We start from the raw sequence: 27,936 nt of genomic DNA, 5'->3' as shown, positions 1-27,936 counted from the left end.
CACCCTCTGTGCATTTTAAGGTATTAATGAGACAAATGCAACTCCATAGGAAGTTAGCTTTGAGCTAGCACAAGTTAACGTGCATGGTGACATCCGTGATTTTGCTCCAGAGGTATTATTAGGTTCCAAAAACAGCGTTTTCAGTTTTAGAAGTGTTTATTTCTCGCTGGCTTTTACATAATATATGACAAAGAGGTTATATTAACACACAAATGAAAGAGTTTTGCAGCTAGCTAAACCAGTCCATGATGTCATCATGCTAACGTCTATGAAATGTCTTCTAAATGACCTCAGGGGTGTTAGGTTCAAAAAACTGCATTTTCAGTTTTAGAAGTGTTTATTTCTTGCTAGCTTTTAGATAATATATGAGAAACATATATAAACACATAAATGAAGTGATTTTAGACAGACCTGCCACTGACATCACAGCACAGCTCTACTCTGATTCGCTGTCACCCCACCACTCAAAAACAAAACTGAATAGACTAGAACAGAATGTGACATTTTAACCTCTTAAAATACCACTTGAAATAGGTCAAGGTTAGCCATCTTTGAACTTGTCCAAGGTCTATGTCCCAAGAATATTTCCTGTGAATTTGAAACTCTGACAATAATAGGACTGGACTTATGCTGAGCACAGACAGACAGACAGATGGCCGGATGGGCGAAAAACCTTTGCAATACCCGATGGCCACATTTTGGCCTCGGGTATAAGAGGGCTCAGCAGTTGCTCCCATGTACAGTGTTTGTTGGTTGCAAGTGCAGGTTAACAAGTTTATAAAACCTTCATTTTTCTCAAATGGAGTATCACATATATTGCTTTTGACAAAGAGAAGGCGAGCGAGAGCGTGAATCGCCATTGCCAAAAAGAAAAAAGTAAAGGGAAACAAAATTGTGACTGGTAATGGCATCATACAATCTGTAACTTCACCACTTGATGACATTAAATGCTACGTACAATAGTGTTAACTCTTTGGGCTTGCTTTTTATAGAAAGCTAACTCACCATGTAAGGGCAAATTTGGGATCCAGGTCCAAACATCAGTTCACACTGTCTGTTGGCGTTGTAGAGCTGACCAGGAAGAAGAGTGGGCAGCTCGTATGTCCTGCTTACAGGCTCATCCAGCAGGCACTCTCCATACCCAGTGCTAAACAAAGGAAGAAAATACAAAGGAAAGCACACAGTGATACAGATAATTAAGTTCATCATATATCTATAAATGATACGCCAATATGATTGGATAAAACACTAAAGAATAAATAGAAATACACCCTTTTCGCGGACGGAAAATATTTTTCCATACCACCCGAGTAATCAGCCACTCCGGAGAGCGGAGCGGTGCCACAACGAAGAGATGCGGTCAGAGGAACTGTGAAATACTGGTGAGTCACAATTAATCATTTTTTACGTGTCGTTAAAATTAAATTTGTTAGTTCAAAAAGCCATCATAATTATTTATAGGAAATGTTCTATTTTTTTCTACTAAGGTTTGAACTTTGAGTGTTTACACAGGAGAGAAAAGTGAGAAAATGTTAATGCCTGTTTGAGAAAAGTGTATAAAGTGTGTAGTGAGGGGTTTTACAGCCTTAAAACATCTATAATAATTGTAAAAAATAACGCTGACTACTTCGCGGATTTCACCTATTTAGTCATTTTTAGAACGTAACTCCTGCGATAAACGAGGGACCACTGTATATGATAAAATCATTATCAAGTTGTTCATCAATGAATATGGCTCCTCTCCTGTGGAACCAGCTCCCAATTCAGATCAGGGAGACAGACACCCTCTCTACTTTTAAGATTAGGCTTAAAACTTTCCTTTTTGCTAAAGCTTATAGTTAGGGCTGGATCAGGTGACCCTGAACCATCCCTTAGTTATGCTGCTATAGACGTAGACTGCTGGGGGGTTCCCATGATGCACTGTTTCTTTCTCTTTTTGCTCTGTATGCACCACTCTGCATTTAATCATTAGTGATCGATCTCTGCTCCCCTCCACAGCATGTCTTTTTCCTGGTTCTCTCCCTCAGCCCCAACCAGTCCCAGCAGAAGACTGCCCCTCCCTGAGCCTGGTTCTGCTGGAGGTTTCTTCCTGTTAAAAGGGAGTTTTTCCTTCCCACTGTAGCCAAGTGCTTGCTCACAGGGGGTCGTTTTGACCGTTGGGGTTTTACATAATTATTGTATGGCCTTGCCTTACAATATAAAGCGCCTTGGGGCAACTGTTTGTTGTGATTTGGCGCTATATAAAAAAATTGATTGATTGATTGATTGATTGATTTTACACCCTTCAGAAAACCATACAACATTTATCATTTATAGGTATATGATAAAATCGTTATCAAGTTGTTACAACCTTTGGCCTTCAGCCTCAGGGTGTATGGTTTTCTTCAGGGTGTAAAGCCATATTCATTGGTGACTTACTTGATAACTGATAGTATTCGCTGCATGATGCACATACAGAGAACTTTCATTCAATACATATCAACATTTGCCATCTCTTTCACAAGAGCAAGGTAAATTGTGTATGATCCGAGGGTGTGTTTTCCCCTGTGGGTGGTCTGTAAAGTTACCGAACAGTGAAACTGACACCACTTCCCCTCCGTGGCCTGATTTTTAAATGCCATCACTGTGATACTGGAATCAGGTGCCACAGAATGATTACAACAGCATTGTGATGCAGACTGTAGAGGACCCTAAACGTTGACAGCATATATACCCGAGGTGCATTTCTCCGCGCTGAAGGCAAACAAGAGAATTTGGAATCATAATGCACTGTGATTGAATTACACAATCTGGTGACTGTGCCAGCATTGCAGCATAATGACAGATTGTACTGTATATAAGTCACACCCTGAACCCCAACACAGCAACAACAAAAGCGCAGCTGGACTGAATGTAAACGCCAACAGCAGGCGTGTAAAAGCGGCAGGCATCGCGACCGTGAAAAGCTTCCAGTCAAAAATGTCAGCGGAGTGATCCCAGCCTCAAAAGATGCCTTCTTTGTTGACTTTCAAAACACGGAAAAAGCGGCTGACAGATGAGACGAACGTCGATGTGTAATTACGCAGCGTGTCTGCACTGCTCCAACAAATTTCATCCTGCGTCCAGTTTGCTAAAACACCTGCTCCTTACAGCACCAGCTGATGTGACAAGTCAATAATGATGCTGGATTATCTTGGGTTACCGTCACTTTGTTTCTTTCACCCCTTTCATTTCCAGCCATGATGTTAAAAAAAAAAAAACAAAAAAAAAAACAGAAAAACCAGCAGTGAGCAGCGCAGAGCAGCAGGAGAATAACTGTCAGAATAATAATAAACCAGCAGGGGTTAGAAAGTGTGAATGAAAGGTATGACAGAGCCTGTCAAGAAATCATGAAAGTCTTTCAGCAGCTGGTCATCTGTTTAATCAGATTATTAAGATCAATGAGGTCAGTGCTGTTGCTTTGTTTTATTAGACGTACACTTTTTTTTTTTTTTTTTGCTGAGACAGCGAGGTCAGAGGAAATTCCACAACTGGCAGCCATCAGAGACTTGAAAGTGGCTTCATTTATGAAAAATTACTTACAGTTTTAACTTTTTTTTTTTGGAGGGGGGGTTTGATGTCATAAAAGTCTAAACAATAATAGATTCCATGTACACCACATGGGGTTCCCCTCAGTGGACAGTGGAGGATGTCTGTTCTAACATCAGATTCAGATTTTATTTATTTATTTTGTTGCATGAGAATGTAGGATACAGACAATCAGAGTTCAGTCTTTGATCAGACAGTACAGACAAAACCGCAGCGATGAACTCATGTCAGAGGTTTGTTTCTGATGGCACACAATGATAACTGCACTCAGATATAAAAGAAGATACGAGGTCTCTTAGATAATAAACCGACCCTTTTATTTTTTTTTTTTAACTATATGGATTTGAATGACATGCGATTACACCAATCATGCTTGAACCCTCGTGCGCAATGCGTGAGTTTTTTCACGCGTGTCGGTGACGTCATTTCCCTGTGGGCAGGCCTTGAGTGAGATGTGGTCCGCCCTCTCGGCTGAATTCCTTTGTTTCACACGCTGCTCGAGACGGCGCGCGTTGCTTTATCAAAGTTTTTTCTGGACCTGTGAGGAATATCCGAGTGGACACTATTCGAGAAATTAAGCTGGTTTTCTGTGAAAAGTTAACGGCTGATGAGAGATTAAGGACTTCCCACGGAGCGGGACGTCCTGCAGCGCTTCCAGGCGCTGTTGTCGGCCTGTTTCGAGCTGAAAACATCCTAATTAAGGCTTAATTCACCCAGGACATCGTGAGTGAGAGAACAGAGAAGATTCAGAAGAGGCCGGCATGAGGAATTTATGCGGACATTCCACTGTTTAAGGACATTTTTTAATGAAAGACGTACGCGCAAATTCGCCGAGTCGTTTCCGTGACGACTCGGCAAATCTGTGTGCGCCACGACAGGAAAAACACCTCCGTGTTGAAAACCATTTGTAGAATTCAGGCGGCTTTTAATGGCTTTCAACAAGTGAGTAACTGAGAATTGTTTAACAGCTTGGGCATGTTCCATCTTGCCCGTTAAGATTTCCAACGGAGGTGTTTTTCCTGTCGCGACCCCCCGCGGTCGGGTCCGGCCCGACATGCGACTCTGCCCGCACGTTCTTTCATTACAAAATGACCGTTAACAATGGAATGTCCGAATAAACTCCTCATGCCGACTTCTTCTGAAAGTTCTCTGTTCTCTGACGACTTACTGCGTCAACAGAGCCTGAAATGTGGAAGTTTTCAACTTGAAACGGCGAGACGCTGCCGCCTCGAAGCGCAGATCGCCGTCAGGCGCCGTGGACCGTCCTTAAAGCGACACTACCAGACCAAAATCTCTCATCAGCCGTTAAAATTTTTACCGAAAACCAGCTGAATTTATTGAATGGTGTCCACTCAGTTGTGCCTTACAGTTTTGAAAAAAATTTTATCAAACAAAGCAACAGTCTCTGAGCCATTCCTAAACAATGAAAAAAATCGACGAGCGGGTGGACAACTCCTCACTCAAAGACTGCCCACAGGCGAATGACGTAACCGACAGGCGTGAAAAAACTCTCGCATGCCCACGAGGGTTCAAGCATGTCTGATGTAATCACACGTGATTCAAATCCATATGGTTTTTGAAAAAAATAATAAGGTCGGATACTTTTCTAATAGACCTCGTAAAAACAGAGGTTTTGGTGAATTGGAAGTAAAGTGTGTTAAGTAAAAATACATCTTGATAAAAGTATTAAAGTATAAGTCCAATTTTTTACACTAGTCATATTCATAGATCACTCCCAATCAATCCCCTGAGTGCTCAACTCCCCTGTGACAACTTAATTTGCAATAAATTAGAAATCCATGAGAGCCAATTGGGCTGCAGTGAAGGGTAAAAATCCATTCATTGTTCAAAACAATGTAATAATAATACAATAACATGCTTTTGGAGGGCGGTATGCATTTTCAAAGGCCCGACTTTCATGACCAGTCACCCAAAATGACAGATATTCACCCTCGTCTAACTCGGGCGAATATCTGTCATTTTGGGTGACTGGGCATGGACGGAGGGACTCAGAAAATGCATACTGCACGACAACAGCATGTTATTTGCATTATTATCACTTTTTACTGCGATACACAACTCGTAATGCGTACATAAAAAGTTCGCTCACTTAACTTTTGTCCTGTTGCTGCTCTCCAAATTCGGCAGTGCGTCCTCATCAAGCTGGCTGCTCTGGCTGCTGTTCATTGTCGTACTATCCATGAGAAAATCATCCATAATATCCATATTGGGACAAACACACACTTCTTGCCTTTTTAGTTTTTTTTCCATCTGCGGACAGTTCTTGGGCTGCGCACGCGCGCTATGACGTCATTTGTTTACGCACAGTGGGTGGGTATAGCCAGGTAGCGTCAACGTAAATCTACGCTACCGGCCTAGCAACGCCTTGGTAAAGTGATAATAATAAAGGAATATTAGCCAAGTGGGATGTCTGTATGGGAAAATATCAGTACAAGGTCTTGACAAAAAGACAGAGGTCTGATATTCCCATACAGACTGAGCAGCAAGGTTAATAATTTGTTTAATATTGTTGGGAAGGTGTCTTGACACGGACCCACAACAGGGGGAGTTAATGAACGGACAATGATAAGCCAAAAAGTAACCAATTTAATGTTGTGAATCGCACAACAAAGTACAGACAATAACAATATTGTGGAATGTCAATTATACACAAGGTGACGTGTGGGCATGCTTGAAGATAGAAGACGTCTGGCGAGAGAAGAGCCGGATCCCACACAGCTTCCACCACCAACGGATCTGAAGAACACCGGAGCCGCCAAGCCCTGCGCCCCAGGTGGCCACTGTCTCAGCAGTCAGACCCAGTACTGCTGGCAGAGAACAGAAACAGTACTGATGAGTGTAAGTTCGCACACTCAATAATCCCACAGTCTGTGTTCTTTTGGGAGGGAGCACCTCCACCTCCAATCACACACTCGTGCAGCTCTTGTCTAATCACTTATCTGGTTGGGGTGTGAAGCGAAGCCGTCGCTGATCACACCAAACGCCAATCCCACAGATAAGGAAAACACCACAGGAAAACGGCTGCAAAGAAGTTCAGATTATTACTCAATGTTTTAAGTCAGCAGAGAAAATTACCTGAATGGTAGCTGATTTCTCGGCGGGGAGGTGGAGTTGCAGTCCGGCTTTTATGGAGGATGACGTAGATGAGTGACAGCTGGTGTTGATGATGTGACAGTTGTCACTCCACTAGTTTCGGCGCCCTCTCGTGCTTGAAGCCCGCACGCCAAGCAGGGCGCCATCTGGTGGTGGTGGGCCAGCAGTACCTCCTCTTCAGTGGCCCACACAACAAATATATGGCTGTTGGGAGCTGTGTTTTCATCTTGTTGGTCTTCATTTTGCATGTCCACTTTGAGCTTGTTTGCTGTTAATTCCTCCAATTCAAATTTGTCAGTGTAATAAAATTTGCTCAGAGAATGGTCCTCTTCATTGCTCATAATTTTCTTTCTTCGCTTTTTGTTTTAATTTTATTTCACACAGTGAAAATTGTAAACAAAGTCGCAAATCTGATATGCGATTTGGACTGATTGTCATGTAAACCATCTGATATGGGAAAATGTCAGACCGGAAATCAGCCAATCAGAGTGCACGCATTGTTGTAGCCATATAATATTGTAAATATTTTGTAAACATCAGTACAAGTGCATAATAACAAAATCTGAAGAAACATGACTAGCTAAGTGTCCCAACAGAAATTTAATAATATCATTGGCAATCAACGCGCCTGTCGCAAAACGTACAAATATTAATGCACAAAAAGTCAGAACATAACCCCGCATAATCATTGTGATCAAAAATACTGCACCTTTTGACCAAAAAAAAGCCAGATATTTTTTTATTCTTCTTCTTTGTGTTATTCTAAACCTTCCTCCACCCTAACTCTTAGTTTCTGCTTGACTCCATTTCTGTTACATGTTGTAGATGGACATGGAAAATTACACGACTATACATGAAATATCCTGCTTAACTTTCATATAATATGGTATGAGAGGCTTCCTGAGAACATGTTTTGAATGCCTTCATGACTACACTATGCAATTTTAAATAATAATAAAAAAAAACCTGATATTTCATTTCAAAACTCTGCTGCCTGAGAAATTTTCCGTTTCAACAATCTGATGAAAACAGGATTTCTGATCTTGGAAATGTTACTTTAATAGAGCAAGATTGCCAACAATGTTTTAATATGATTGAGGTTTTAACAAAATGAGCTTTCTAAAGTTGACTGGCTAATTTGTCAAAGTGAAGACCAGGGGATCATGATTTAGCACGTCAGTGATTACCCAGCACTAAAGATTACTGTATATGGTTTCATAACTAGTCCAAAATGACAATCTCTGGGGAGCAAGACTCAAAGATATGCATTTACTTTTACATGAGGATTTTGTAGCTTACATCAAAGAGCACCGAGCTGGGGGAGTACGAATGGTTGCTTTATGTAGCGGCTGACACATAATAACACTGCACAACAGGAGGACACTTTCATCAGCTTTCAGAGTGCAGTTCACATTATTACAACAGTGAGATAAGGAGGAGGAGAAGGGGGATCCTTTGCCTTTTGAAAAGTGATGTTGGAGAGGTGGTGCAGCCATTTGGTTTTTAAACTGATAGGAGAGTGGCGCAGATTGAGTTTGCTTTTTGGGGACAATGGGCAGTCCAAACACTGACGTACTTGACCAGGCCACCCCACTGAGCAGAATTGGTGGAAGTGCTTGTTTGAATCAATGCAGTTCATTGTTAGCTGGAGATGGACTTAAAAAGCACTTGTACAACACTCTCAAGGGCTTTTCCCACCAATGTGGCTCCCACACTAAGACCACTGGTGCTGCACTGCCTTCAAGCCTGCAGTATACAACTTTATATAACGGCTAAGTGGATCATTGTCATTTGATTGGTGCATTGTATGTCACATGACATGGAATTATTCAACCCATTTGTGTTGCATTGCGTTTAGAGTGCAAATTTGGTTCCATACATTTGGTACCATTGCACTCTGCACGCACAAACATACACACACACACACAGACACACACCACACGTGTACGCACATGCACACGCACACATACACATGCACAACAGGCATGTGCATGCACACACAAAACAAATTCACTGCACTGTAAGCCAACTGGAGGCTGTTCACAGGAAGTTAGAATTAAAGCTGGACTAATTTCTTTGATTGATTTTTTTTTTTTTTTGCTGCACTGAGGAAATACACAGTCCTTTTTTGCAATGGAGTGTGTTAGATTTCTGGAGTGTGTTAGATGAGGTGGTGGAGAGTGTGCCCAAGCAAGAAAGAGTGGTGATTGGAGCAGACTTCAATGGGCATGTTGGTGAAGGGAACAGAGCTGATGAGGAAGTAATGGGTAGATATGGTATCAAGGATAGGAATGGGGAAGGACAGATGGTAGTTGATTTTGCATAAAGGATGGAAATGGCTGTGGTGAATACTTACTTTAAGAAAAGGGAGGAGCACAGGGTAACATATGAGAGTGGAGGAAGGTGCACACAGGTGGACTACATTCTTTATAGGAGATGCAAGCTAAAATAAATCAGAGACTGTAAGGTGGTGGCAGGAGAGAGTGTCGTTAGACAGCATAGGATGGTTGTTTGTAGGATGACTTTAGAGGTAAAGAAGAAGAAGAGAGTGAAAGCGCCACAAAGGATCAGATGGTGGAAGCTGAAGGAGGAAGACTGTTGTGTGAAATTTCGCGAGCAGGTGAGAGAAGCACTGGTTGGAGGGGAAGCAATTTTGGACAACTGGAAAAGTACTGCAGATGTGGTGAGGGAGACAGCTAGGACAGTACTGGGTATGACATCTAGACAGTGGAAGGAAGACAAGGAGACTTGGTGGTGGAATGAAGAGGTCCAGGAAGCATAAGGAGAAAGAGGTTGGCAAAAAAGTTTTGGGATAGTCAGAGAGATGAAGAAAGTAGACAGGAGTACAAGGAGATGTGGCGTAAGGCAAAAAGAGAAGTAGCAAAAGCGAAGGAAAAGGCATATTGCAAGCTGCACAAGAAGTTGAATAGTAAGGAAGGAGAAAAGGACTTGTACTGATTGGCCAGACAAAGGATAGAGCTGGAAAGGATGTGCAGCAGGTTAGGGTGGTAAAAGATGCACATGGTGATGTGCTTACAAGTGAGGAGTGTGTGCTGAGAAGGTGAGGGAATATTTTGAAGAGCTGATGAATAAAGAAATGAGCGAGAGAAAAGGCTGGATGATGTGGTGAGAGTAAATCAGGAAGTACAAGAGATTAGTAAGGAAGAAGTGAGGGCTGCTATGAAGAGGATGAAGAGTGGAAAGGAAGTTGGTCCAGATGACATTCCAGTGGAGGCATGGAAATGTCTAGGAGAGATGGCAGTAGAGTTTCTAACCAGATTGTTTAATAAAATCTTGGAAAGTGAGAGGATGCCTGAGGAGTGGAGACGAAGTGTGCTAGTTCCTATTTTCAAGAACAAGGGTGATGTGCAGAGCTGCAGTAAATACAGAGGCATAAAGCTGATCAGCCACAGCATGAAGTTATGGGAAAGAGTAGTAGAAGCTAGGCTTAGAAAACAGGTGAAGATCTGTGAGCAGCAATGTGGTTTCATGCCAAGAAAGAGCACTACAGATGCAATGTTTGCTCTGAGAATACTGTTGGAGAAGTACAGAGAAGGCCAGAAAGAGTTACACTGTGTGTTTGTGGACCTAGAAAAATCTTATGATAAGGTGCCAAGAGAAGAGCTGTGGTACTGTATGAGGAAGTCTGGAGTGGCAGAGAAGTATGTTAGGGAAGTGTAGGACATGTACAAGAATAGTTTGACAGCGGCGAGATGCGCAGTCGGAATGACAGACTCATTCAAGGTGGAGGTGGGATTACACCAAGGATCAGCTCTGAGTCCTTTCTTGTTTGCAGTGGTGATGGACAGGTTGACGGATGAGATCAGACAGGAGTCCCCATGGACTATGATGTTTGCAGATGACACTGTGATCTGCAGTGAGAGTAGAGAGCAAGTTGAGTCTAGTCTGGAGAGGTGGAGATATGCTTTGGAGAGAAGTGGAATGAAAGTCCGTAGAAGCAAGACTGAGTACATGTGTGTGAATGGGAGGGAGCCCAGTGGAATAGTGCAGTTACAAGGAGTAGAATGGTGAATGTAGATGAGTTTAAATATTTGGGGTCAACTGTTCAAAGTAATGGAGAGAGTGGTAGAGAGGTGAAGAAGAGAGTGCAGGCAGGGTGGAGTGAGTGGAGAAAGGTGGCAGGAGTGATTTGTGACCGCAGAATATCAGCAAGAGTGAAGGGGAAAGTTTACAAGACAGTAGTGTACCAGCTATGTTGTACGGTTTAGCGACGGTGGCACTAACAAAAAGACAGGAGGCAGAGCTGGAGGTGGCAGAGCTGAAGATGAGATTCTCTTTGGGAGTGACAAGAATGGACAAGATTAGGAATGAACATATCAGAGGGACAGCTCAGGTGGGACGGTTTGGAGAGAGTCAGAGAGGTGAGATTGAGATGGTTTGGACATGTGCAGAGGAGGGACCCAGGGTATATAGGGAGAAGGATGCTGAGGATGGAGCCACCAGGCAGGAGGAGAAGAGGGAGGCCAAAGAGGATGTTTATGGGTGTGCTGAGGGAGGACATGCAGGTGGTTGGTGTGACAGAGGAAGATACAGAGGACAGGGTGAGATGGAAACGATTGATCTGCTGTGGCGACCCCTAACGGGAACAGCCGAAAGACAAAGAAGAAGAAGAAGACACGCACACACAAGTCTCTCTTTTGTGTGAGCACGTACACACCATGTTCACGCGGGACAATGACAGAAGCAAGACAATTTAATTGAGCTAACTAGTTCTTGTAACACGCATGCGCACACACACACACACAAAATCCACTCCACTGTAAACCGTCTGGATGCATGAAAAGCTGAAAAGCTGACAAGATTTTTGGCTGGACTGAGGAACTACACAAAGTCTTTTTTTTAATGGAAGCAGCAGTGAAACACCAAAATGTAAGTCCCTTTTCTGTTGTTTATAAATTAATAAAATATCAAATGACAAGGATCTATTTTAGCCATTATATAAAACAAATAATTAATGTTTTTACAACAATTTAATTCGGTGAAAGCTGGAACAAACCATTCAATGAGGCTTCACCTCGTTTGCCTCGCTGAATGGTTTGTTCCAGTTTTCACCTCATGAAATATTCATACCACTGAACTCATAAACATTCATTATTTGTATAATAAGCCACACCCTTAATAAATGGTCATGATTTAGTTTATATGTTCACTCATAGTTACGTCATTTTTGTGTGGAACAGCCATGTGCAAGAACCCAACACAGCTGGCACGATCCGAGCCAAGTAATGAAGAGCTCCATTGAGATTCTCTCCATCTTTAGCTGAATGTTCCAACCTCTCAACACTGACATCATCACTTGCTGGAAACTATGCAAAGCATAACCTTAACCTTCAATACAAGATGCTGTCTAACTGTGCAGTCCCAACATTCATTTGGCCAACAAGGCAACTCTTTGTGGAGGCCTCACAATTAACAGAGGAAAGATCAAAGAGTCATACCCAGGGAAGTTCTAATTATAAATGGCATTTCCCATCTTAAAGGGTAGGATCCAGTGACTGAACCGTTGGCCTGTTTTTCAAGTTTCTGCAATGGAAAGCAGAGACGTGATGAAATGAATGTTTGTAAAATTCCAGTTTGTTTTTTATGCTACATCAAGACTTCACAGATTGGGAAAGTTGCACCTGTGGAGGTGCAAACTCACAGTTGACAAAAGGGTATCCAAGCAATAACAAATCCAAGAAGAAGAAAAACTTCTCAACCCTTTGTTAGCCTTATGACCTTTCTGCAAAACACCATAGAACTTGACTCCAATGTGACTTGTACTGTGGTGATGTTGCTTGAATGTGTTGACATGATTCCAGGTTTCCACTAGGATCATCCACCGGTGACTGTATCTTTGTGTGAAAGTGAGAGAGCCCATGGAGAGTTCCAACCCAGAAACTACCCAGTGGACTGTGCCTCTGATGGGAAACTATGGAAGAGGACAGCAATCTACCGTCCCATCGTCTGCAATTAATTTAACTAATCGATCACTTTCATTTTTTATATAAGGATGAGTTCCACAAACATAGTGTTGTAAGAGTGTTGGCATGCAAGGTGTTCAATTGCACATTTGGAGCAACTTGGGAATAAAGGACCTTCACTCAATCAATCAACATTTATTTGTATAGTCCTATACACCAGCCAGAGTGCTTCAAAGTAAAATTAAAGATCAAAATTCCATAAAAATAAAACAAACATACAATACAGTTAAAATGGCAAATATAAACAGCTTTATACAAAATATAAAAAGCTTTGATTTAAAAAGTGCTAGAAATAGTTCATAAATCAGGAGGTAACTTGTTCCATATTCTTGGGCCAGCTACGGCAACAGCACGATCACCCCAGACTTTATAATTTGACCTCAAAACATCTCAGTAAAGTTAACCAGACAACCGTAATGTCCTACTGTAAGTGCAGACTTAAAATTTTAGACAAGTAGGAAGGTGCAAGGCCATTAATAGCTTTAAAAGCAAACATTAAAATCTTAAAATCAGTTCTAAAATGAAGGAACTGGAAGCCAGTGGAGTGAGTAAAGTATAGGCGTAATATGCTCATGTCTGTAAAAGACGTGCAGCAGCAGTTTGCACAAGCTGGAGGCTTGCAAGAGAAGACTGGTTAACACCAGCAAAAATTGTATTACAGTAATCAAGTCTGGAGCTGATGAAAGCATGAATAGCCATCTCAAGATCACATCTACTGAGGAAAGGCTTTAATTTAGAAGAAAGTTGCTTTGACAACAGAGTTTATCTGTTGATCGAACCACAAACAGCAATCAAATATCACTCCCAAATTATAGACAGCTGATTTTAAATAATTAGACAGAACACCAAAGTTTGATGGTACAACATTTCATTTAGCATGCTGAATGTTCAAAAACAATAGCCTCTGTTTTACCATCATTCAGGGAAAGGTAATTTTGGGGCAGCCACTGCTTTACATCATGAATACAATTAAGTAATGACAACAAAGCATCGCTTCCATTAGTCCTCATAAGCAAATTCATTTGCATAACAATAAAAGGACAGGTTGTGCTCGGCTATAACTGACCTCAAGGACAACGTGCAATGACAATAGAATAGAGCAAAGAAAAGTTGTGGAGTGCCACAGGGTTGTAAGAGGCGCAATTGATGAGGAGAGGTCATGAATCATAATGGAAAAACTCCTCTCAGCCAAAATGATTTAAACCATTTAAGTACAGTACTATGCATGGCAACAAGATGTTCTAACTGGGAAACAAGGACTGTGCAATCCACAGTGTCAAAGGCTGCTGTGAGATCCAACAGATCCTGCATAGCAGGATTGCATCTACAAACAGAATGATGTCATTATGGACTTTTAAAAGTGCTGACTCAGTGCTGTGCCATGATCTGAATCCAGATTGGAATTTTTCAAGAATGTGATTGACTTCTAAAAATGACTAACTGTATAAACACAACCTTTTCTAAAACCTTAGAGAGAAATGGCGATGTGACACAGGTCTAAAATTGGATAAAACTGACGAGTCAAGGTTAGTTTTTTTTTAAGAAGGGGTCGAACCACAGCATGTTTAAAAGCAGTTGGAACAAATCCTGAACTAAGACAAGAGTTGGTAAAAGTTAGGAGATCTGACCCAACAGTATTAAAAAATCTCTTTCAGAACCTTGGATGGAACAACATCTAAAGAACAACTTGTAATTTTTATGTGTTTCACTACCTCAATAAGGGCCCCTTCACACACAGTGCGAATTTGGTCGAAGTGCGCACGAAGCAGGAATCGTATGCAAAATGTGTAAATTCGTAGCTGCCTCAAATGCCTCATACACCTGTTGCTATAATTATTTGCACACACCAGCAGCTGAAAGAGTGTGCGCTTTGCGAGCCCATCGAAGCCTCTTGCGGCAGGTGTCAGCCAAATTCCGGCTGACACACACAAACATCTAAAACTGTCAGCAGACAATCATTGTCGAGCTGGATGTGAAATTTGTCTAAGTTCCCCGTGACTGTGGAGTTGCCAAGTGCACATGTGACGTGCCAGAGTGTCAGCTCCCCCCACAACACAAGTGTGTGTGTGTGTGTGTGTGTGTGTGTGTCGCGTGCTCCCCTTGCTCCCTCCCCCCCACCCCCAACACGTGCATGCGTGTGGTTCACGCGCTCCCCCTGCAGGTGGGGCGCCTCTCATCTGATCACAGAGTGACACCTTGGTCTGTGCGCTGAACGGACGGGGGCGTGGCAGCTGTTGACAAATCTGGTCGTGGACATCAATGCTGCAGAACACGCACCGTGTTTATAGTCTGAAATAACACTCTGGGACAATGACAACTGCTGGAAATAATACAAGACACATATTGCGCTTTTGCCTCCTTCACAGCTTTCTGGTAGTTAGACTATCCCTCAGAATACCCAGAGACACCTGCAGTTTGTCCTTGTTCCACCTTCTTTCTGCCTGTCAGTAGTGTTGCATGAGGGCACGGGTCATGGCATTTAACCAGGAGTCGGATCTGGATTTAGTGGATTTGCAGTGCAAGGGGCAACATAATCCAGTATCACTGCACATGTGGAGTGGAAAGCAGGCATGTGAATCACTGACAACGATTCAATACGCATCTCGATACACTACCAGCGATATGATACATATAGCGATACATGATGATACTGACGATACAATGTAATACGATTTACCCCTGTTCCTGAGTCGATACGATTTGATATGCATTTGATGCTGATTCAATTCCTCACAATGCGATACAATGCAATTTCGTGCGATATGATTAGGGATGGGTATTGATAAGATTTTATCGATATCGATGTCATCATCGATTCCCTTATCAATACCTCTTGTGAATTTTATGTGTATTAAAAGTAGGCTTTACAGCTTTTCGATGTAAACATTTTATTGAGTCTTAAAGCAAATAAACATGAAACTGGTCACAGGATCCTTGATCTCTGGACATAAATAAAAATCAATAAAATCTCTATATAGTCACTGGATCTTTCATGTACATAATGGATCCTTGATCTCTGGACATAAATAGAAATAAACAAAATCTGTAATTTTTGTCAAAAGCATTTCCTTTCAGATAGTAATGGCACAAATTTAACTCCATAGCTTCTGAGCTGAGCTCTTCAGCCGGCTGCGCTGCATGTCAGGATGTAATTCATAAGAAATGGAAGATGTCTCATTTTGGGGAAAAAATGGTTTTGGTCGGTTGTAGTTTATTGTTTGTATTATAACCTTTGGAAAGAGGTGTCATTTGATTTCAAACAGCGATTCACTCTGAAGTTATTAATTCCAACCGTCCTGTAGGTGGGAAAACAGGTGGGCAAAATCGACAGTGGATCAAATACTTATTTGCTTCACTCTACATACATATATACAGTGCATCCAGAAAGTATTCACTTTTCCACATTTTGTTATGTTACAGCCTTATTCCAAAATGGATTAAATTCATTTGTTTCCTCAAAATTCTACACATAATACCCCATAATGACAAGGTGAAAAGTTCTGAGATTTTTACAAATGTATTAAAAATTAAAAAAACTAAGAGATCACATGTACATACGTATTCACAGCCTTTACCATGAAGCTCAAAATTGAACTTAGGTGCATCCTGTTTCCACTGATCATCTTTGAGATGCTTTTACAGCTTAATTTGAGTCCATCTGGGGTAAATTCAGTTGATTGGACATGATTTGGGGAGGCACACACCTGTCTACATATAAGGTCCTACAGTTGACAGTACATGTCAGAGCACAAAGCAAGCATGAAGGTCAAAGGACTTGCCTGTAGACCTCCAAGACAGAATTGTCTTGAGGCACAATCTGGCGAAGGATACAAAAATATTTCTGCTGTTTTGAAGGTCCCAATGAGCACAGTGGCCAGAGGATATTAGTCAGGGAGGTGACCAAGAACCTGATGGTCACTCTCTCAGAGATCCAGCATTCTTTGTGGAGGAGAGGAGAACTTTCCAGAATGGCAACAATCTCTGCAGCAATCCACCAATCAGGTCTGTATGGTAGAGTGGCCAGACGGAAGCCACTCCTTAGTAAAAGGCACATGTCAGCCCACCTTCAATTTGCCAAAAGGCACCTGAAGGGCTCTCAGACCATGAGAAACAAAATTCTCTGGTCTGATGAGACAAAGATTGAACTTGTTGGCATGAAAGCCAGGCGTCATGTTTGGAGGAGACCAGGCACCATCCCTACAGTGAAGCATGGTGGTGGCAGCATCATGCTGTGGGGATGTTTTTCAGTGGCAGGAACTGGGACACTAGTCAGAATTGAGGGATGAATGTTGCAATGTACAGAGACATCCTGGATGAAAACCTGCTCCAAAGTGCTCTTGACCTCAGACTGGGGTGACAGTTCATCTTTCAGCAGGACAATGACCCTAAACACACAGCCAAGATATCAAAGGAGTGGATTCAGGACAACTCTGTGAATGTCCTTGAGTGGCCCAGCCAGAGCCCAGGCCTGAATCTGATTGAACATTTCTGGACCTAGACAGACCCCACGTAAACACGGGGAGAACATGCAAACTCCACACAGAAAGACCACAGGTGGGAATCGATCCCACAACCTTCACGCTGTGAGGCAACAGTGGTAACCAATAATCCACTGTGCTGTTGATAGATAGATAGATAGATAGATAGATAGATAGATAGATAGATAGATAGATAGATAGATAGATAGATAGATAGATAGATAGATAGATAGATAGATAGATAGATTGAAATGATAACATTCATTTTGTCTTTTAAATTATTGTGTTTTAATATGTTTAAAATTGTAAAGTATTTGGAATACTTGACTTGAAAGGGCTTTATAAACAAGTTTGATTTGATTTGCCTGGCATCTGAATGAGTTGAAAGACCCACCAGGATCTCTTGTGCAGGTCAGCTGAGGAGGAACCTTGGAATCAAACAGGAAATACTCTTTCAACACCAGGCAATAACAACTCACACAGTTTATACTGTTGCTGACTTAGAGAAACTTGAGAAGAGTTTGCTTAGCTGCTCATCTCACAGAAACTAAAAGCTAAAAGCAATCTTAAGAAGTGAACCTGAGAATATTCAGATGAAAATAGAATCTGAAACATGTTCTCTCAACTGTGAAGTTAGCAATTAAAATAATAAGGCTTGAGAAAGGAATTACTTTGTAAGTTAATTCAAGTTTTTATTCTATGAGATGACTGCTGCAAGGATAGCATAATGGTTTTATATGACCAGTTAGACTGGAGCAGATTAGCGTTACTACATAAAGTTTAAAAAAAAAGAGATTTTGCTTTTGCATTTTATGCATAAACTTTAAGAAATGTGAAACTGTACATATTATGGCTGAAAAGATGTACATGTATATGAGCATTCTCTGGTCACAGTTTGTTATCATTAAAGCATTGGGAAAACTTTTGCTAAGACCAAATCATAAATCATGCACTGTATCATGGCTCACCACATCCACAACACCATGGGACCATCTTGTGTACTGATAGTACCCACCCAGGCAGATAGCCGGTCCATCCCTACATCTCCAAAGTAACCATCTATCTGCGCTGCATATATAAAACAATTATTTCGTAGCAGATTAATTATTTTCTCTGCAAGTTGTTTGTTGAAAATGGCTCTAATCGTATCCTGAATCACAGAGAAGCGCTCTAGCAGCGCCGTTCGAGCTGGAGAAAGCATTTGGAGCCGTCTAAAAAGGTAATTATTTGTCATGTTTACATTGTCATGGCTTGGTAGAACAGTTGCATGTTCTTTCCTTCTTGTGTGCAGCTGTCAAAGTATGTTTATTATAGATTTAACATCTCCTTATAATCCTTCAGACGAGCTGCACTCTGATGCGATCTGCTGACGCAACCACTCGCTCAGTTCACTTCTTTACTCGACTTGACAAGCTGCACATCATGTTGGCGAGTAGATCGTGCCACGTAGCATGACATTTATGCATGAAGGATTTTTTTGAACATTTCAAAATTCTCTTTGCACAATCGCATTCACCGGCGCCCCTCTCACATTCAGTCTACACCCGTTAAAGATGACTTTGCTCTCCTGCACGACACAGGTCATGCAAGTGCGTGAATCGAAGTCATGCAAGTGTCAGTGCACCTTTAGTCTCCCCAAGTAACCACTTGTTTGACACAATGTCAGACCAGTGGTACCCAAGGATCCTCTGAAGAGACCTAGTCTCTTAGACCACTTTCTAGACTCTTGTTACAGAAACCACTTAGTCTCTTGCCTTAGGCCACTGTTTACCATCCAAGTGTCACAACCATATAGCAAGACAGATAGCGCCAAGACTCCAAAGATTAGATATGTTCTCCTGCAAAGATATTGGCAAACAGCTGTCCAATAACCTCATGACTCATAAACTTTCCCTAGGCACCTCTTGATCTCAAAGGCCAAAGACCCAGCTACATCAATGTCACTGACAAAATAAGTGAATATCTCTGCAAGTTCAACATTTTCACCACATACATATACACTTCTGATGGCTGAGTCCACAAAGTCATTAAAAGTCTACATCTTAGTCTTGATCAAGGACAAGCAGCAAATATGTCATCATGAAGCTTAAGACCAGAGGCTTCTTGGTTCAAAGCCGCATCAGACTGGAAAAAGTTTAAGGGGACTTGGGCAATGTCCTTAATTGTCAAGTTGCTCCTGGTGTGCAGTTTGAGTCCCTTGCATGGCAGCATGCTGACACTGGTGAGTGAATATGAGGTGCGAATGTGAAGCACTTTGAGCTTCTGATTCAGAAATATATAGGAATGTATGTTTAATTTGCCACGATTAGTAAATTTACTCAAGCATCTGTGATTGGTCCATGTTGATTTCCATTTTGGTAAAAAATATAATGTACAATTATTTGGTTCTGTGGTGTTGTGGATGTGGTAAAACACAGAACTAGCGCATGCTCCTGGACTTGATTTGAAAGTTGTTTGTACACTATTAGAGGGTGAGGGGTCATTTTGGCTTGAGGACATTTCTGCCCCGTGCTAATACTTCTTTTTGTGTTTCGTTCAGCTGTTCCCATTGAGGGTCGCCACAACAGATCATCTGTCTCCAGGCCTCGTGCTAACAAATAGTAAGTTGTTTTGGCTTCCCTCTTTGCTTGGGGTCACAACATAGTCCATTATAGAACTCCATATTGATTTGGCACTCGTTTTATGCCAGATGCCCTTCCCCCTCCCTTACATGGAGAATGGGAACAGGTGTCTTAAACCAAGAGCTTTTTATTCTGGAAGCAAGTGAACTGACCACTGGGCTGCCCTGATGCATGCTGATAAATGTTAGTGGAATATTAGGGTGAGATATTCACATACAATAGAAACCCAAGTAACCTTTCTTTTAGCTTTGTGTTTTCAGCATTTAGGTTAAATTACATGCCCACTGCTATTAAAACAAAGGGTTATGGTAAAGATTAGGGTTAGGGTTAGAGCTTAATAAGGGTGTAAAAAATGTGATTTCTGGCCAAAACTTCCACATTCTGGCATATTTTTTGTTCCAAACATCCTAGGCCAACCTTGGATGGCCTGTCCTAGTTTGAAACATCCATGGCCGAAAATATTTATACTCACAGAGGAAGTACTCTTTCTGTTACTGATGTTGAAATCCTCAAAGTATAGACAGGTTCATAACAAGAACCCGCAAGAAGTCATTCCTTCACCAACTTCCCTAAAACCACTGCGCCTTCCTAGTGCAATCAGATAACAGTGGAAAACAGAGTTGTGACCCTCCACAAATGAAGTACGTACTCGAGAAACTCTGTGATGTACTTGCGGCTGCACTTGGACCATGACCAAGGGTTGGTGTCATAGTTGAGGGTGGGCGCCATGACATGATACTGATGTTTTATGACCACCTCCTTGCACTTGGGGTTATCATCATGAGGCATGTTGAACCTGGCGGAGAAAGACATAAAATAGGTAGATAAGAGCTGGAGAAATAGTATAGGAACACGCACAGAGCCTTAATGGCTCAGTCAAAGGAAGAAGGATAAATGTCATAAGATTTACATTCAGTCGTTTTCAAGAGGGGATCAGTGCACACCATCCCTGTGGGCCGCCACACACAGACACATCTGTAATCACTGCCACGCACTCTGTGCTTTTCTCACCACTCATGTGTTTCTCTTTGCCTCACACCTCAACATATGTAGTACTCCTGAGACTTCATGCAGCTGCCCCCTCTGCCACCCCACCCCAAACATTTTCAAAATCCTCACCTGTCTTCTATATAACTTCACTGGCCAGCAAGTGGTGTGACATTTTACATAACATGTCAACACATCCCTGACACCACCATGACCAATGTGTCAGCTAGAACCTCCTCCAGCTCACCCCTGAGAGGTCAAGGGTCACCATCTCACATTCTCAAAGGGCTTAATGCTGAGGAAAAGGTAGGCGCAGTCACACCATGCACATCCAACTCACAATCAAAGTCATATGTATACACTCACTCACTCACTCATCTTCAACTGCTTATCCGGGATCAATTCGTGAGATGTATACACTCAATAAAAATATAAAAGCAGTACTCTTGTTTTTGCTCCCATTTTTCATGAGTTGAAAAATCTAAGACATCTTTTACCCAAAAGGTTAATAACACTTCTTGAATTTTGCTTACAAATTTCTTAAAATTTGTGTTCCTGAACATATCACCTTTTCCAAGTTAATCATCCACCTGACTGGTGTAGCACATCACACCATGCCACAGACGCACAGATTAAACAGCATGATTATTGCACAGATGCATCTTGGATTGATTACAATAAAAGTTCACTGAAAAAAGATCATTATTAGGAGATGAATTTGAATATGACAATCCTGAGCCAGTATAGTTACATGTGTTGTGCAGTTGTGAGACTGCAGTTGTAATTTGTGGTTGGGCATGCCAATTGCACACTCCCATAAAATCTGTGGCATCTATGGCATTATGTTGTGTGATAAAACTGTACATTTTAGATGCGGCTTTTATTGTGACCAGTGCATGGCACACATGTGCAATAATCATCCTGTTTAATCAGGTGGAAGTATTGTATTGGCAAAGGTGAAGTGCTGAAAAGTGGCAACCTCCAGTACTGAAAAAAAATGAATCCCATGTTGAATTGCCAAATCTTACAGTTCCTTTAATGGCTACTTGAGGCTGGCTCCAAAAGGGCCTCACTTCCCATAGAATCCCATGTTAAAAAGCCCAAAATTAAAGCAGAAATAAACATGTTTCCAGCCTGGTACTAGAAAAAAAAAAACCCTCATCATCAGCTGTTTTAATCCATAAAGTTACGTGGAATGGGTGTTTTCACCTGAGTGACCGCTAGTGTAGTGTGACAATGGGACAGTGGCTCTGCTAGCAGGCGCAGTAAGCTGCCACTGCTAGCTACTATGGACTTGAACCCATTTGTTCTTTTGACCATTTTATTATAAATTTCTGAGAGAAAAATGGCTTCCTTGTGTGATTAATTGTACTCAAGGACTATCTGCGATGTCTGTGCTCCAGTATTTCTGTTGAGTGAAATTTTAATATTATTTAAATTGGATATTATCACCATTATCTTTGATCAGGTGTCTATACCTTGGTGATGTTAGCTCGATGGTTACTGATGCAATATTCCGGTCATAATTTGTAATACCTGTACCTAAACCACCCGTTATGAAAACCACCGCCCAGGCCACAAAAATATGCACACAAGATCAGCCTGTTAGCTTTAGCTTGTTTAGTAAGTAAGCGCAGGGATATATGTTTGTGCTTCATTTGTCATTCTGGTCTTGCCCAAGCAAGCAAAATTGTAGACCTGCACAAAGCTGGGATGGGCTACAGGACAATAGGCAAGCAGCTCGGTGAGAAGGCAACAACTGTTGGCCTGATTATTACAAAATTGAAGAAACATAAGATGACTGTCAATCTTCCTCGGTCTGGGGCTCCATGCAAGATCTCACCTCATGCGGTAATGATGATTCTGAGAAAGGTCAGGACTCAGCCCAGAACTACACAGGAGGACCTGGTCAATGACCTGAAGAGAGCTGGGACCACAGTCACAAAGATTACATAAGTAGCACACTACGCAGTCATGGTTCAAAATCCTGCAGGGCAACAAGGTCCCCCTGCTCAAGCCAGCACATATCCAGGTCTGTTTGAAGTTCACCATTGGATGATCCAGAGCAGGCATGGGAGAAGGTCATGTGGTCAGATGAGACCAAAATAGAGCTTTTTGGTATCAACTCCACTCGCTGTGTCTGGAGGATGAGAACAAGAACACCGTCCCAACCGTGAAGCATGGGGATGGAAACATCATTTTTGGGGGTGCTTTTCTGCAAAGGCGACAGGACGACTGCACCATATTGAAGGGAGGATGGATGAGGTAATTTATCATGAGATTGTGGCAAACAGCCTCCTTCCCTCAGTAAGAGCATTGAAGATGGGTCATGGCTGGATCTTCCAGCATGACAATGACCCCAAACACACAGCCAAGGCAACTAAGGAGGGGCTCTGTAAGGAGCATTTCAAGGTCCTGGAGTGGCCTGGCCAGTCTCCAGACCTGAACTCAATAGAAAATCTTTGGAGGGAGCTGAAACTCAGTGTTGCACAGCGACAGACCCAAAACTTGAAAGATCTGTAGAAGATCTGTATGGAGGAGTGGACCAAAATCCTTGCTGCAGTGTGCGCAAACTTGGTCAAGAACTCCAGGAAATGTCTGACTTGCAATTGCAAACAAAGGTTTCTGTACCAATTATTAATGTCTGTTTTTCTATTGTATAAAATACTTTTTTTCATTCAATAAAATGTAAATTAATTATTTAAAAATCATACAATGTGATTTTTTTAAGATTCTGTCTCTCACATTTGAAGTGTAGCTACGATAAAACACCTCTCCAGTCTTTGTCGGTGGGAAAACTTGCAAAATCAACAGTGTATCAAATACTTATTTTCCCTACTGTGTGTGTCTCTCTCTCTCTCTCTCTCTCTCTCTCTCTCTCTCTCTCTCTCTCTCTCTCTCTCTCTCTCTCTCTCTCTCTCTATATATATATATATATATATACAGCAGCCCCTCGCTATATCGCGGTTCACCTTTCGCAGTCTCGCTGTTTCACGGATTTTTTTTAGTGCAATTTTGCATGCTTCTTCTTTTTTTTAACTGTCTGCTGTGCTTAGTTGCAGCCAAAATCTGGCAACAGGTCCAGAGACTACACTCGCTGTTTTGATGCAGAGCGCTCCAGCAGCAAAGAAAAAGCACGTGCATTGTGTTCTGCGTGTGTCTGTTTATAAGAATCTTCTCACTCAGAAGAAAAACAGAGCGCCAACAACTACCCATATCACTCAGAAAAAGACACCTGCCCCGAGGTGGCAAAACACGCTGCGGACCGGTGCCACGATGAAGGCGCGATCACAGGAATACTGGTCAGTTACTATTAATAATTTCTTATGTGTCCAACCTCGTAGGTTGATCGTTAAAATTAAATTTGTTAGTTCTAAAAGCCATCATAATTATTTATAGGAAAACGTTCTATTTTTATTTCTCAAACAAATGTTTGGGCCTGAAAACAGGTTTTGATCTTTGGTTTCATTCTATAATACTGGACTTATTTTTCTACTAAGGTTTGAACTTTGAGAGTGTTTACACAGGAGAGAAAAGTGAGAAAATGTGTGTAGTGAGGGGTTTTACAGCCTTAAAATATCTATAATAATTGTAAAAAAATAACGCTGCTACTTCGCGGAATTCACCTATCGCGGGCTATTTTTAGAACGTAACTCCCGCGATAAACGAGGGACCACTGTATAGACACAGTAGTGTTCAGAATAATAGTAGTGCTATGTGACTAAAAAGATTAATCCAGGTTTTGAGTATATTTCTTATTGTTACATGGGAAACAAGGTACCAGTAGATTCAGTAGATTCTCACAAATCCAACAAGACCAAGCATTCATGATATGCACACTCTTAAGGCTATGAAATTGGGCTATTAGTAAAAAAAAAAAGTAGGAAAGGGGGTGTTCACAATAATAGTAGCATCTACTATTGACACTACAAACTCAAAACTATTATGTTCAAACTGCTTTTTTAGTAATCCTGTCAATCACTAAACTATTATTTAGTTGTATAACCACAGTTTTTCATGATTTCTTCACATCTGCGAGGCATTAATTTTGTTGGTTTGGAACCAGGATTTTGCTCATTTACTAGTGTGCTTGGGGTCATTGTCTTGTTGAAACACACATTTCAAGGGCATGTCCTCTTCAGCATAAGGCAACATGACCTCTTCAAGTATTCTGACATATCCAAACTGATCCATGATACCTGGTATGCGATATATAGGCCCAACACCATAGTAGGAAAAACATGCCCATATCATGATGCTTGCACCACCATGCTTCACTGTGAACTGTGGCTTGAATTCAGAGTTTGGGGGTCGTCTCACAAACTGTCTGTGGCCCTTGGACCCAAAAACAACAATTTTACTCTCATCAGTCCACAAAATATTCCTCCATTTCTCTTTAGGCCAGTTGATGTGTTCTTTGGCAAATTGTAACCTCTTCTGCACATGTCTTTTATTTAACAGAGGGACTTTGCGGGGGATTCTTGCAAATAAATTAGCTTCACACAGGCGTCTTCTAACTGTCACAGCACTTACAGGTAACTCCAGACTGTCTTTGATCATCCTGGAGCTGATCAATGGGTGAGCCTTTGCCATTCTGGTTATTCTTTTATCCATTTTGATGGTTGTTTTCCGTTTTCTTCCACACGTCTCTGTTTATTTTGGTCCATTTTGAAGCATTGGAGATCATTGTAGGTGAACAGCCTATAATTTTTTGCACCTGCGTATAAGTTTTCCCCTCTCCAATCAACTTTTTAATCAAACTACGCTGTTCTTCTGAACAATGTCTTGAACGTCCCATTTTCCTCAGGCTTTCAAAGAGAAAAGCATGTTCAACAGGTGCTGGCTTCATCCTTAAATAGGGGACACCTGATTCACACCTGTTTGTTCCACAAACTGACGAACTCACTGACTGAATGCCACACTACTATTATTGTGAACACCCCCTTTTCTACTTTTTTTTTTTACTAATAGCCTAATTTCATAGCCTTAAGAGTGTCATGAATGCTTGGTCTTGCTGGATTTGTGAGAATCTACTGAATCTACTGGTACCTTGTTTCCCATGTAACAATAAGAAATATACTCAAAACCTGGATTAATCTTTTTAGTCACATAGCACTACTATTATTCTGAACACTACTTTATATATACATATATATAATATATAATGTCAATTTATCAGCCAAAGAATGAAGAATAAAACACGAGTGTTCAGTGGAGAGCAGTTGTATAAAGTGAGCTATACAGCATGGCATCCACAAATTAATTAATTCATTCAGCCTGTCTCCTGTTGGCAGCCTCACAAAGAAAGCTGTCTTCTTCCTGACCAGAATAGTGTAGTTGAAAATGGACATTCGGTCCCACGGTTTGGCTTGCATCCATTAAGCACACATGCTGTACACTAAATGTGTAGATGTATGCACACACAGTCACACAAAAGCAGGCTGATGTCTCTGATGTTTACAACAGGATGCCAACCAGTAATCCATAGGCTTTGGACAATAGGTGAACATTAGGTCTTACACCACACAAACAAAACCTAACATGGTTGGCATGAAGCCCACCCTACGGGGGGGAAGGACTGAATGCAAAAACCCACAAGGACTGATCTGGGGTCGGTCTCTGACAGTATTTTGTTGCTTATACTGAAGCTAAGCTGTTGTTTACATGTGGGACAGCACACAGGTGCATATAGAGTGTTTTTTTTTTTTACTGCATGTTTTCCCACTCTAGCGTGGAGCCCCTTTGTTCTTGTGGTTGCGTCAATCTCTGTGTTACTATCTTTACATGTATATTAGCGAGGTATCTTAAACACGTGTGCCATGATGTTTTTATGTTCAACTTTTCACTTGGCTAAAACCAATTTTATTCAGTCCAGTATTTAGTTTGAACGTTAAAACAATCACAAGCTAAACAGCTATACAATGTAACGATGTGGACCAACCAAAAAACATGACTGTAAAATGCGTTTCATTGCCACTGAATAGGATCAACTACAATAAGACATGTCAAGAAGCATGAAGCAAACCCCTACAGAGGTACATGTTTGCATATTTTCCTTAGTAAATGCAAAGAATAATTTGAAAATGCTTGATTAGAAAGATAGCTACTGTACTTAAAGTGGATTTCCTCTCCACTAAGTTCATAAACGTTGAACATGGAAGATTTGTGCATTCTGGTTCTTACCACAGGGGGAGTGAAGTCAATTTACAAAGTCATAGCTGAATCTTTAGATAACTGTAAATGTATTTGATATCTGTGCATACTGAAGTGAATCTGCTGAGGAACAACTTCAACAGAGCTAACAGAGGAGCCTCTTCAGCCACAGACTGCTCCTTCCCAAGTGCAGGACCAACAGACTGAAAAACTCCTTTGTCCCTCAGGCCATCAGACGGTACAACTCCTCACTCAGGGGGAGGAGGAGTAACAGGAAGACAGAGAACAGGAAGGAGAGGAACAGTAGTAGCACGAGCCGTATTTCTGGTATTTATGTTTATATTTGCAAATTGTTTTGTAGTTTCACTTTTGATACTCTGTGCGCTTCTTACCCTGTGTGCTGCTATACAATGCTGCTGGAACCTCAGTTTCCCTGAGGGAGTCTTCCCAAGGGATCAATAACATTCTATCTAATCTAACCTAATCTAATCTAACCTGCAGGAGCAGATTGTTGTCTTTGTACTACGAGGATGTTTCAGTGAGACTACCATCATTACTGGTGTGTATAATCATTTTCTGCCCACATTTTATAAAACCGGAGTTAAAGGTGTGCATTACATTCCACTGAGTAGTACCATACCCATGCATCAGAACACCCAGGGCCTTCTGTGCAAACTTCTGCCTGAACAGGGGCTGAGCAGATGCATGAGTGCACAGCCAATATTAGGAAATATATTGCAATAAAACGTCTGATTTCATCAAAAATAACTCACCCGTTTTGTACCAGACTGTGCCACTGGTCCACCTTGTGTGCAACTCTCGTACTACAAACTCTCAAACTGATGACATTATCATATTACTACTGATTTGAAACAAAAAGCAAAAGCATTGCGTGCATGCGTTAAATGATTAATTAATCTTTAAACACATGATTCCTCATGCAAAACAAAAGTTACTGTGGGTCACCACGTACATTTACGAAACATTGGAAAGACCAGTGCAAACTGATGATGTTGTCTCAGATAAGACATT

The 27,936-nt window shown here is 41.5% G+C and overlaps 1 protein-coding gene across 1 annotated transcript in view; it reads right to left on the bottom strand.

The window, feature by feature from the left end:
- Window positions 1–27,936, bottom strand: part of LOC117515510 (A disintegrin and metalloproteinase with thrombospondin motifs 20) — a 387,004-nt gene that overhangs the window by 242,790 nt on the left and 116,278 nt on the right. Inside the window, exons 9-10 of the mRNA XM_034176092.1 lie at window positions 20,414–20,560; window positions 1,006–1,147 (exon numbers count right to left, since the gene is read on the bottom strand). Coding sequence (XP_034031983.1) covers window positions 1,006–1,147; window positions 20,414–20,560 — 289 coding nt within the window. The remainder of the gene's footprint in view (window positions 1–1,005; window positions 1,148–20,413; window positions 20,561–27,936) is intronic.

The sequence above is a fragment of the Thalassophryne amazonica genome, chromosome 8 (genome assembly GCF_902500255.1).
Source record: "Thalassophryne amazonica chromosome 8, fThaAma1.1, whole genome shotgun sequence".
NCBI classification, from domain to species: domain Eukaryota; kingdom Metazoa; phylum Chordata; class Actinopteri; order Batrachoidiformes; family Batrachoididae; genus Thalassophryne; species Thalassophryne amazonica.
The sequence above is the reverse complement of the archived record's forward strand: the minus strand, read 5'-3'. Positions and strand labels throughout refer to the sequence as shown.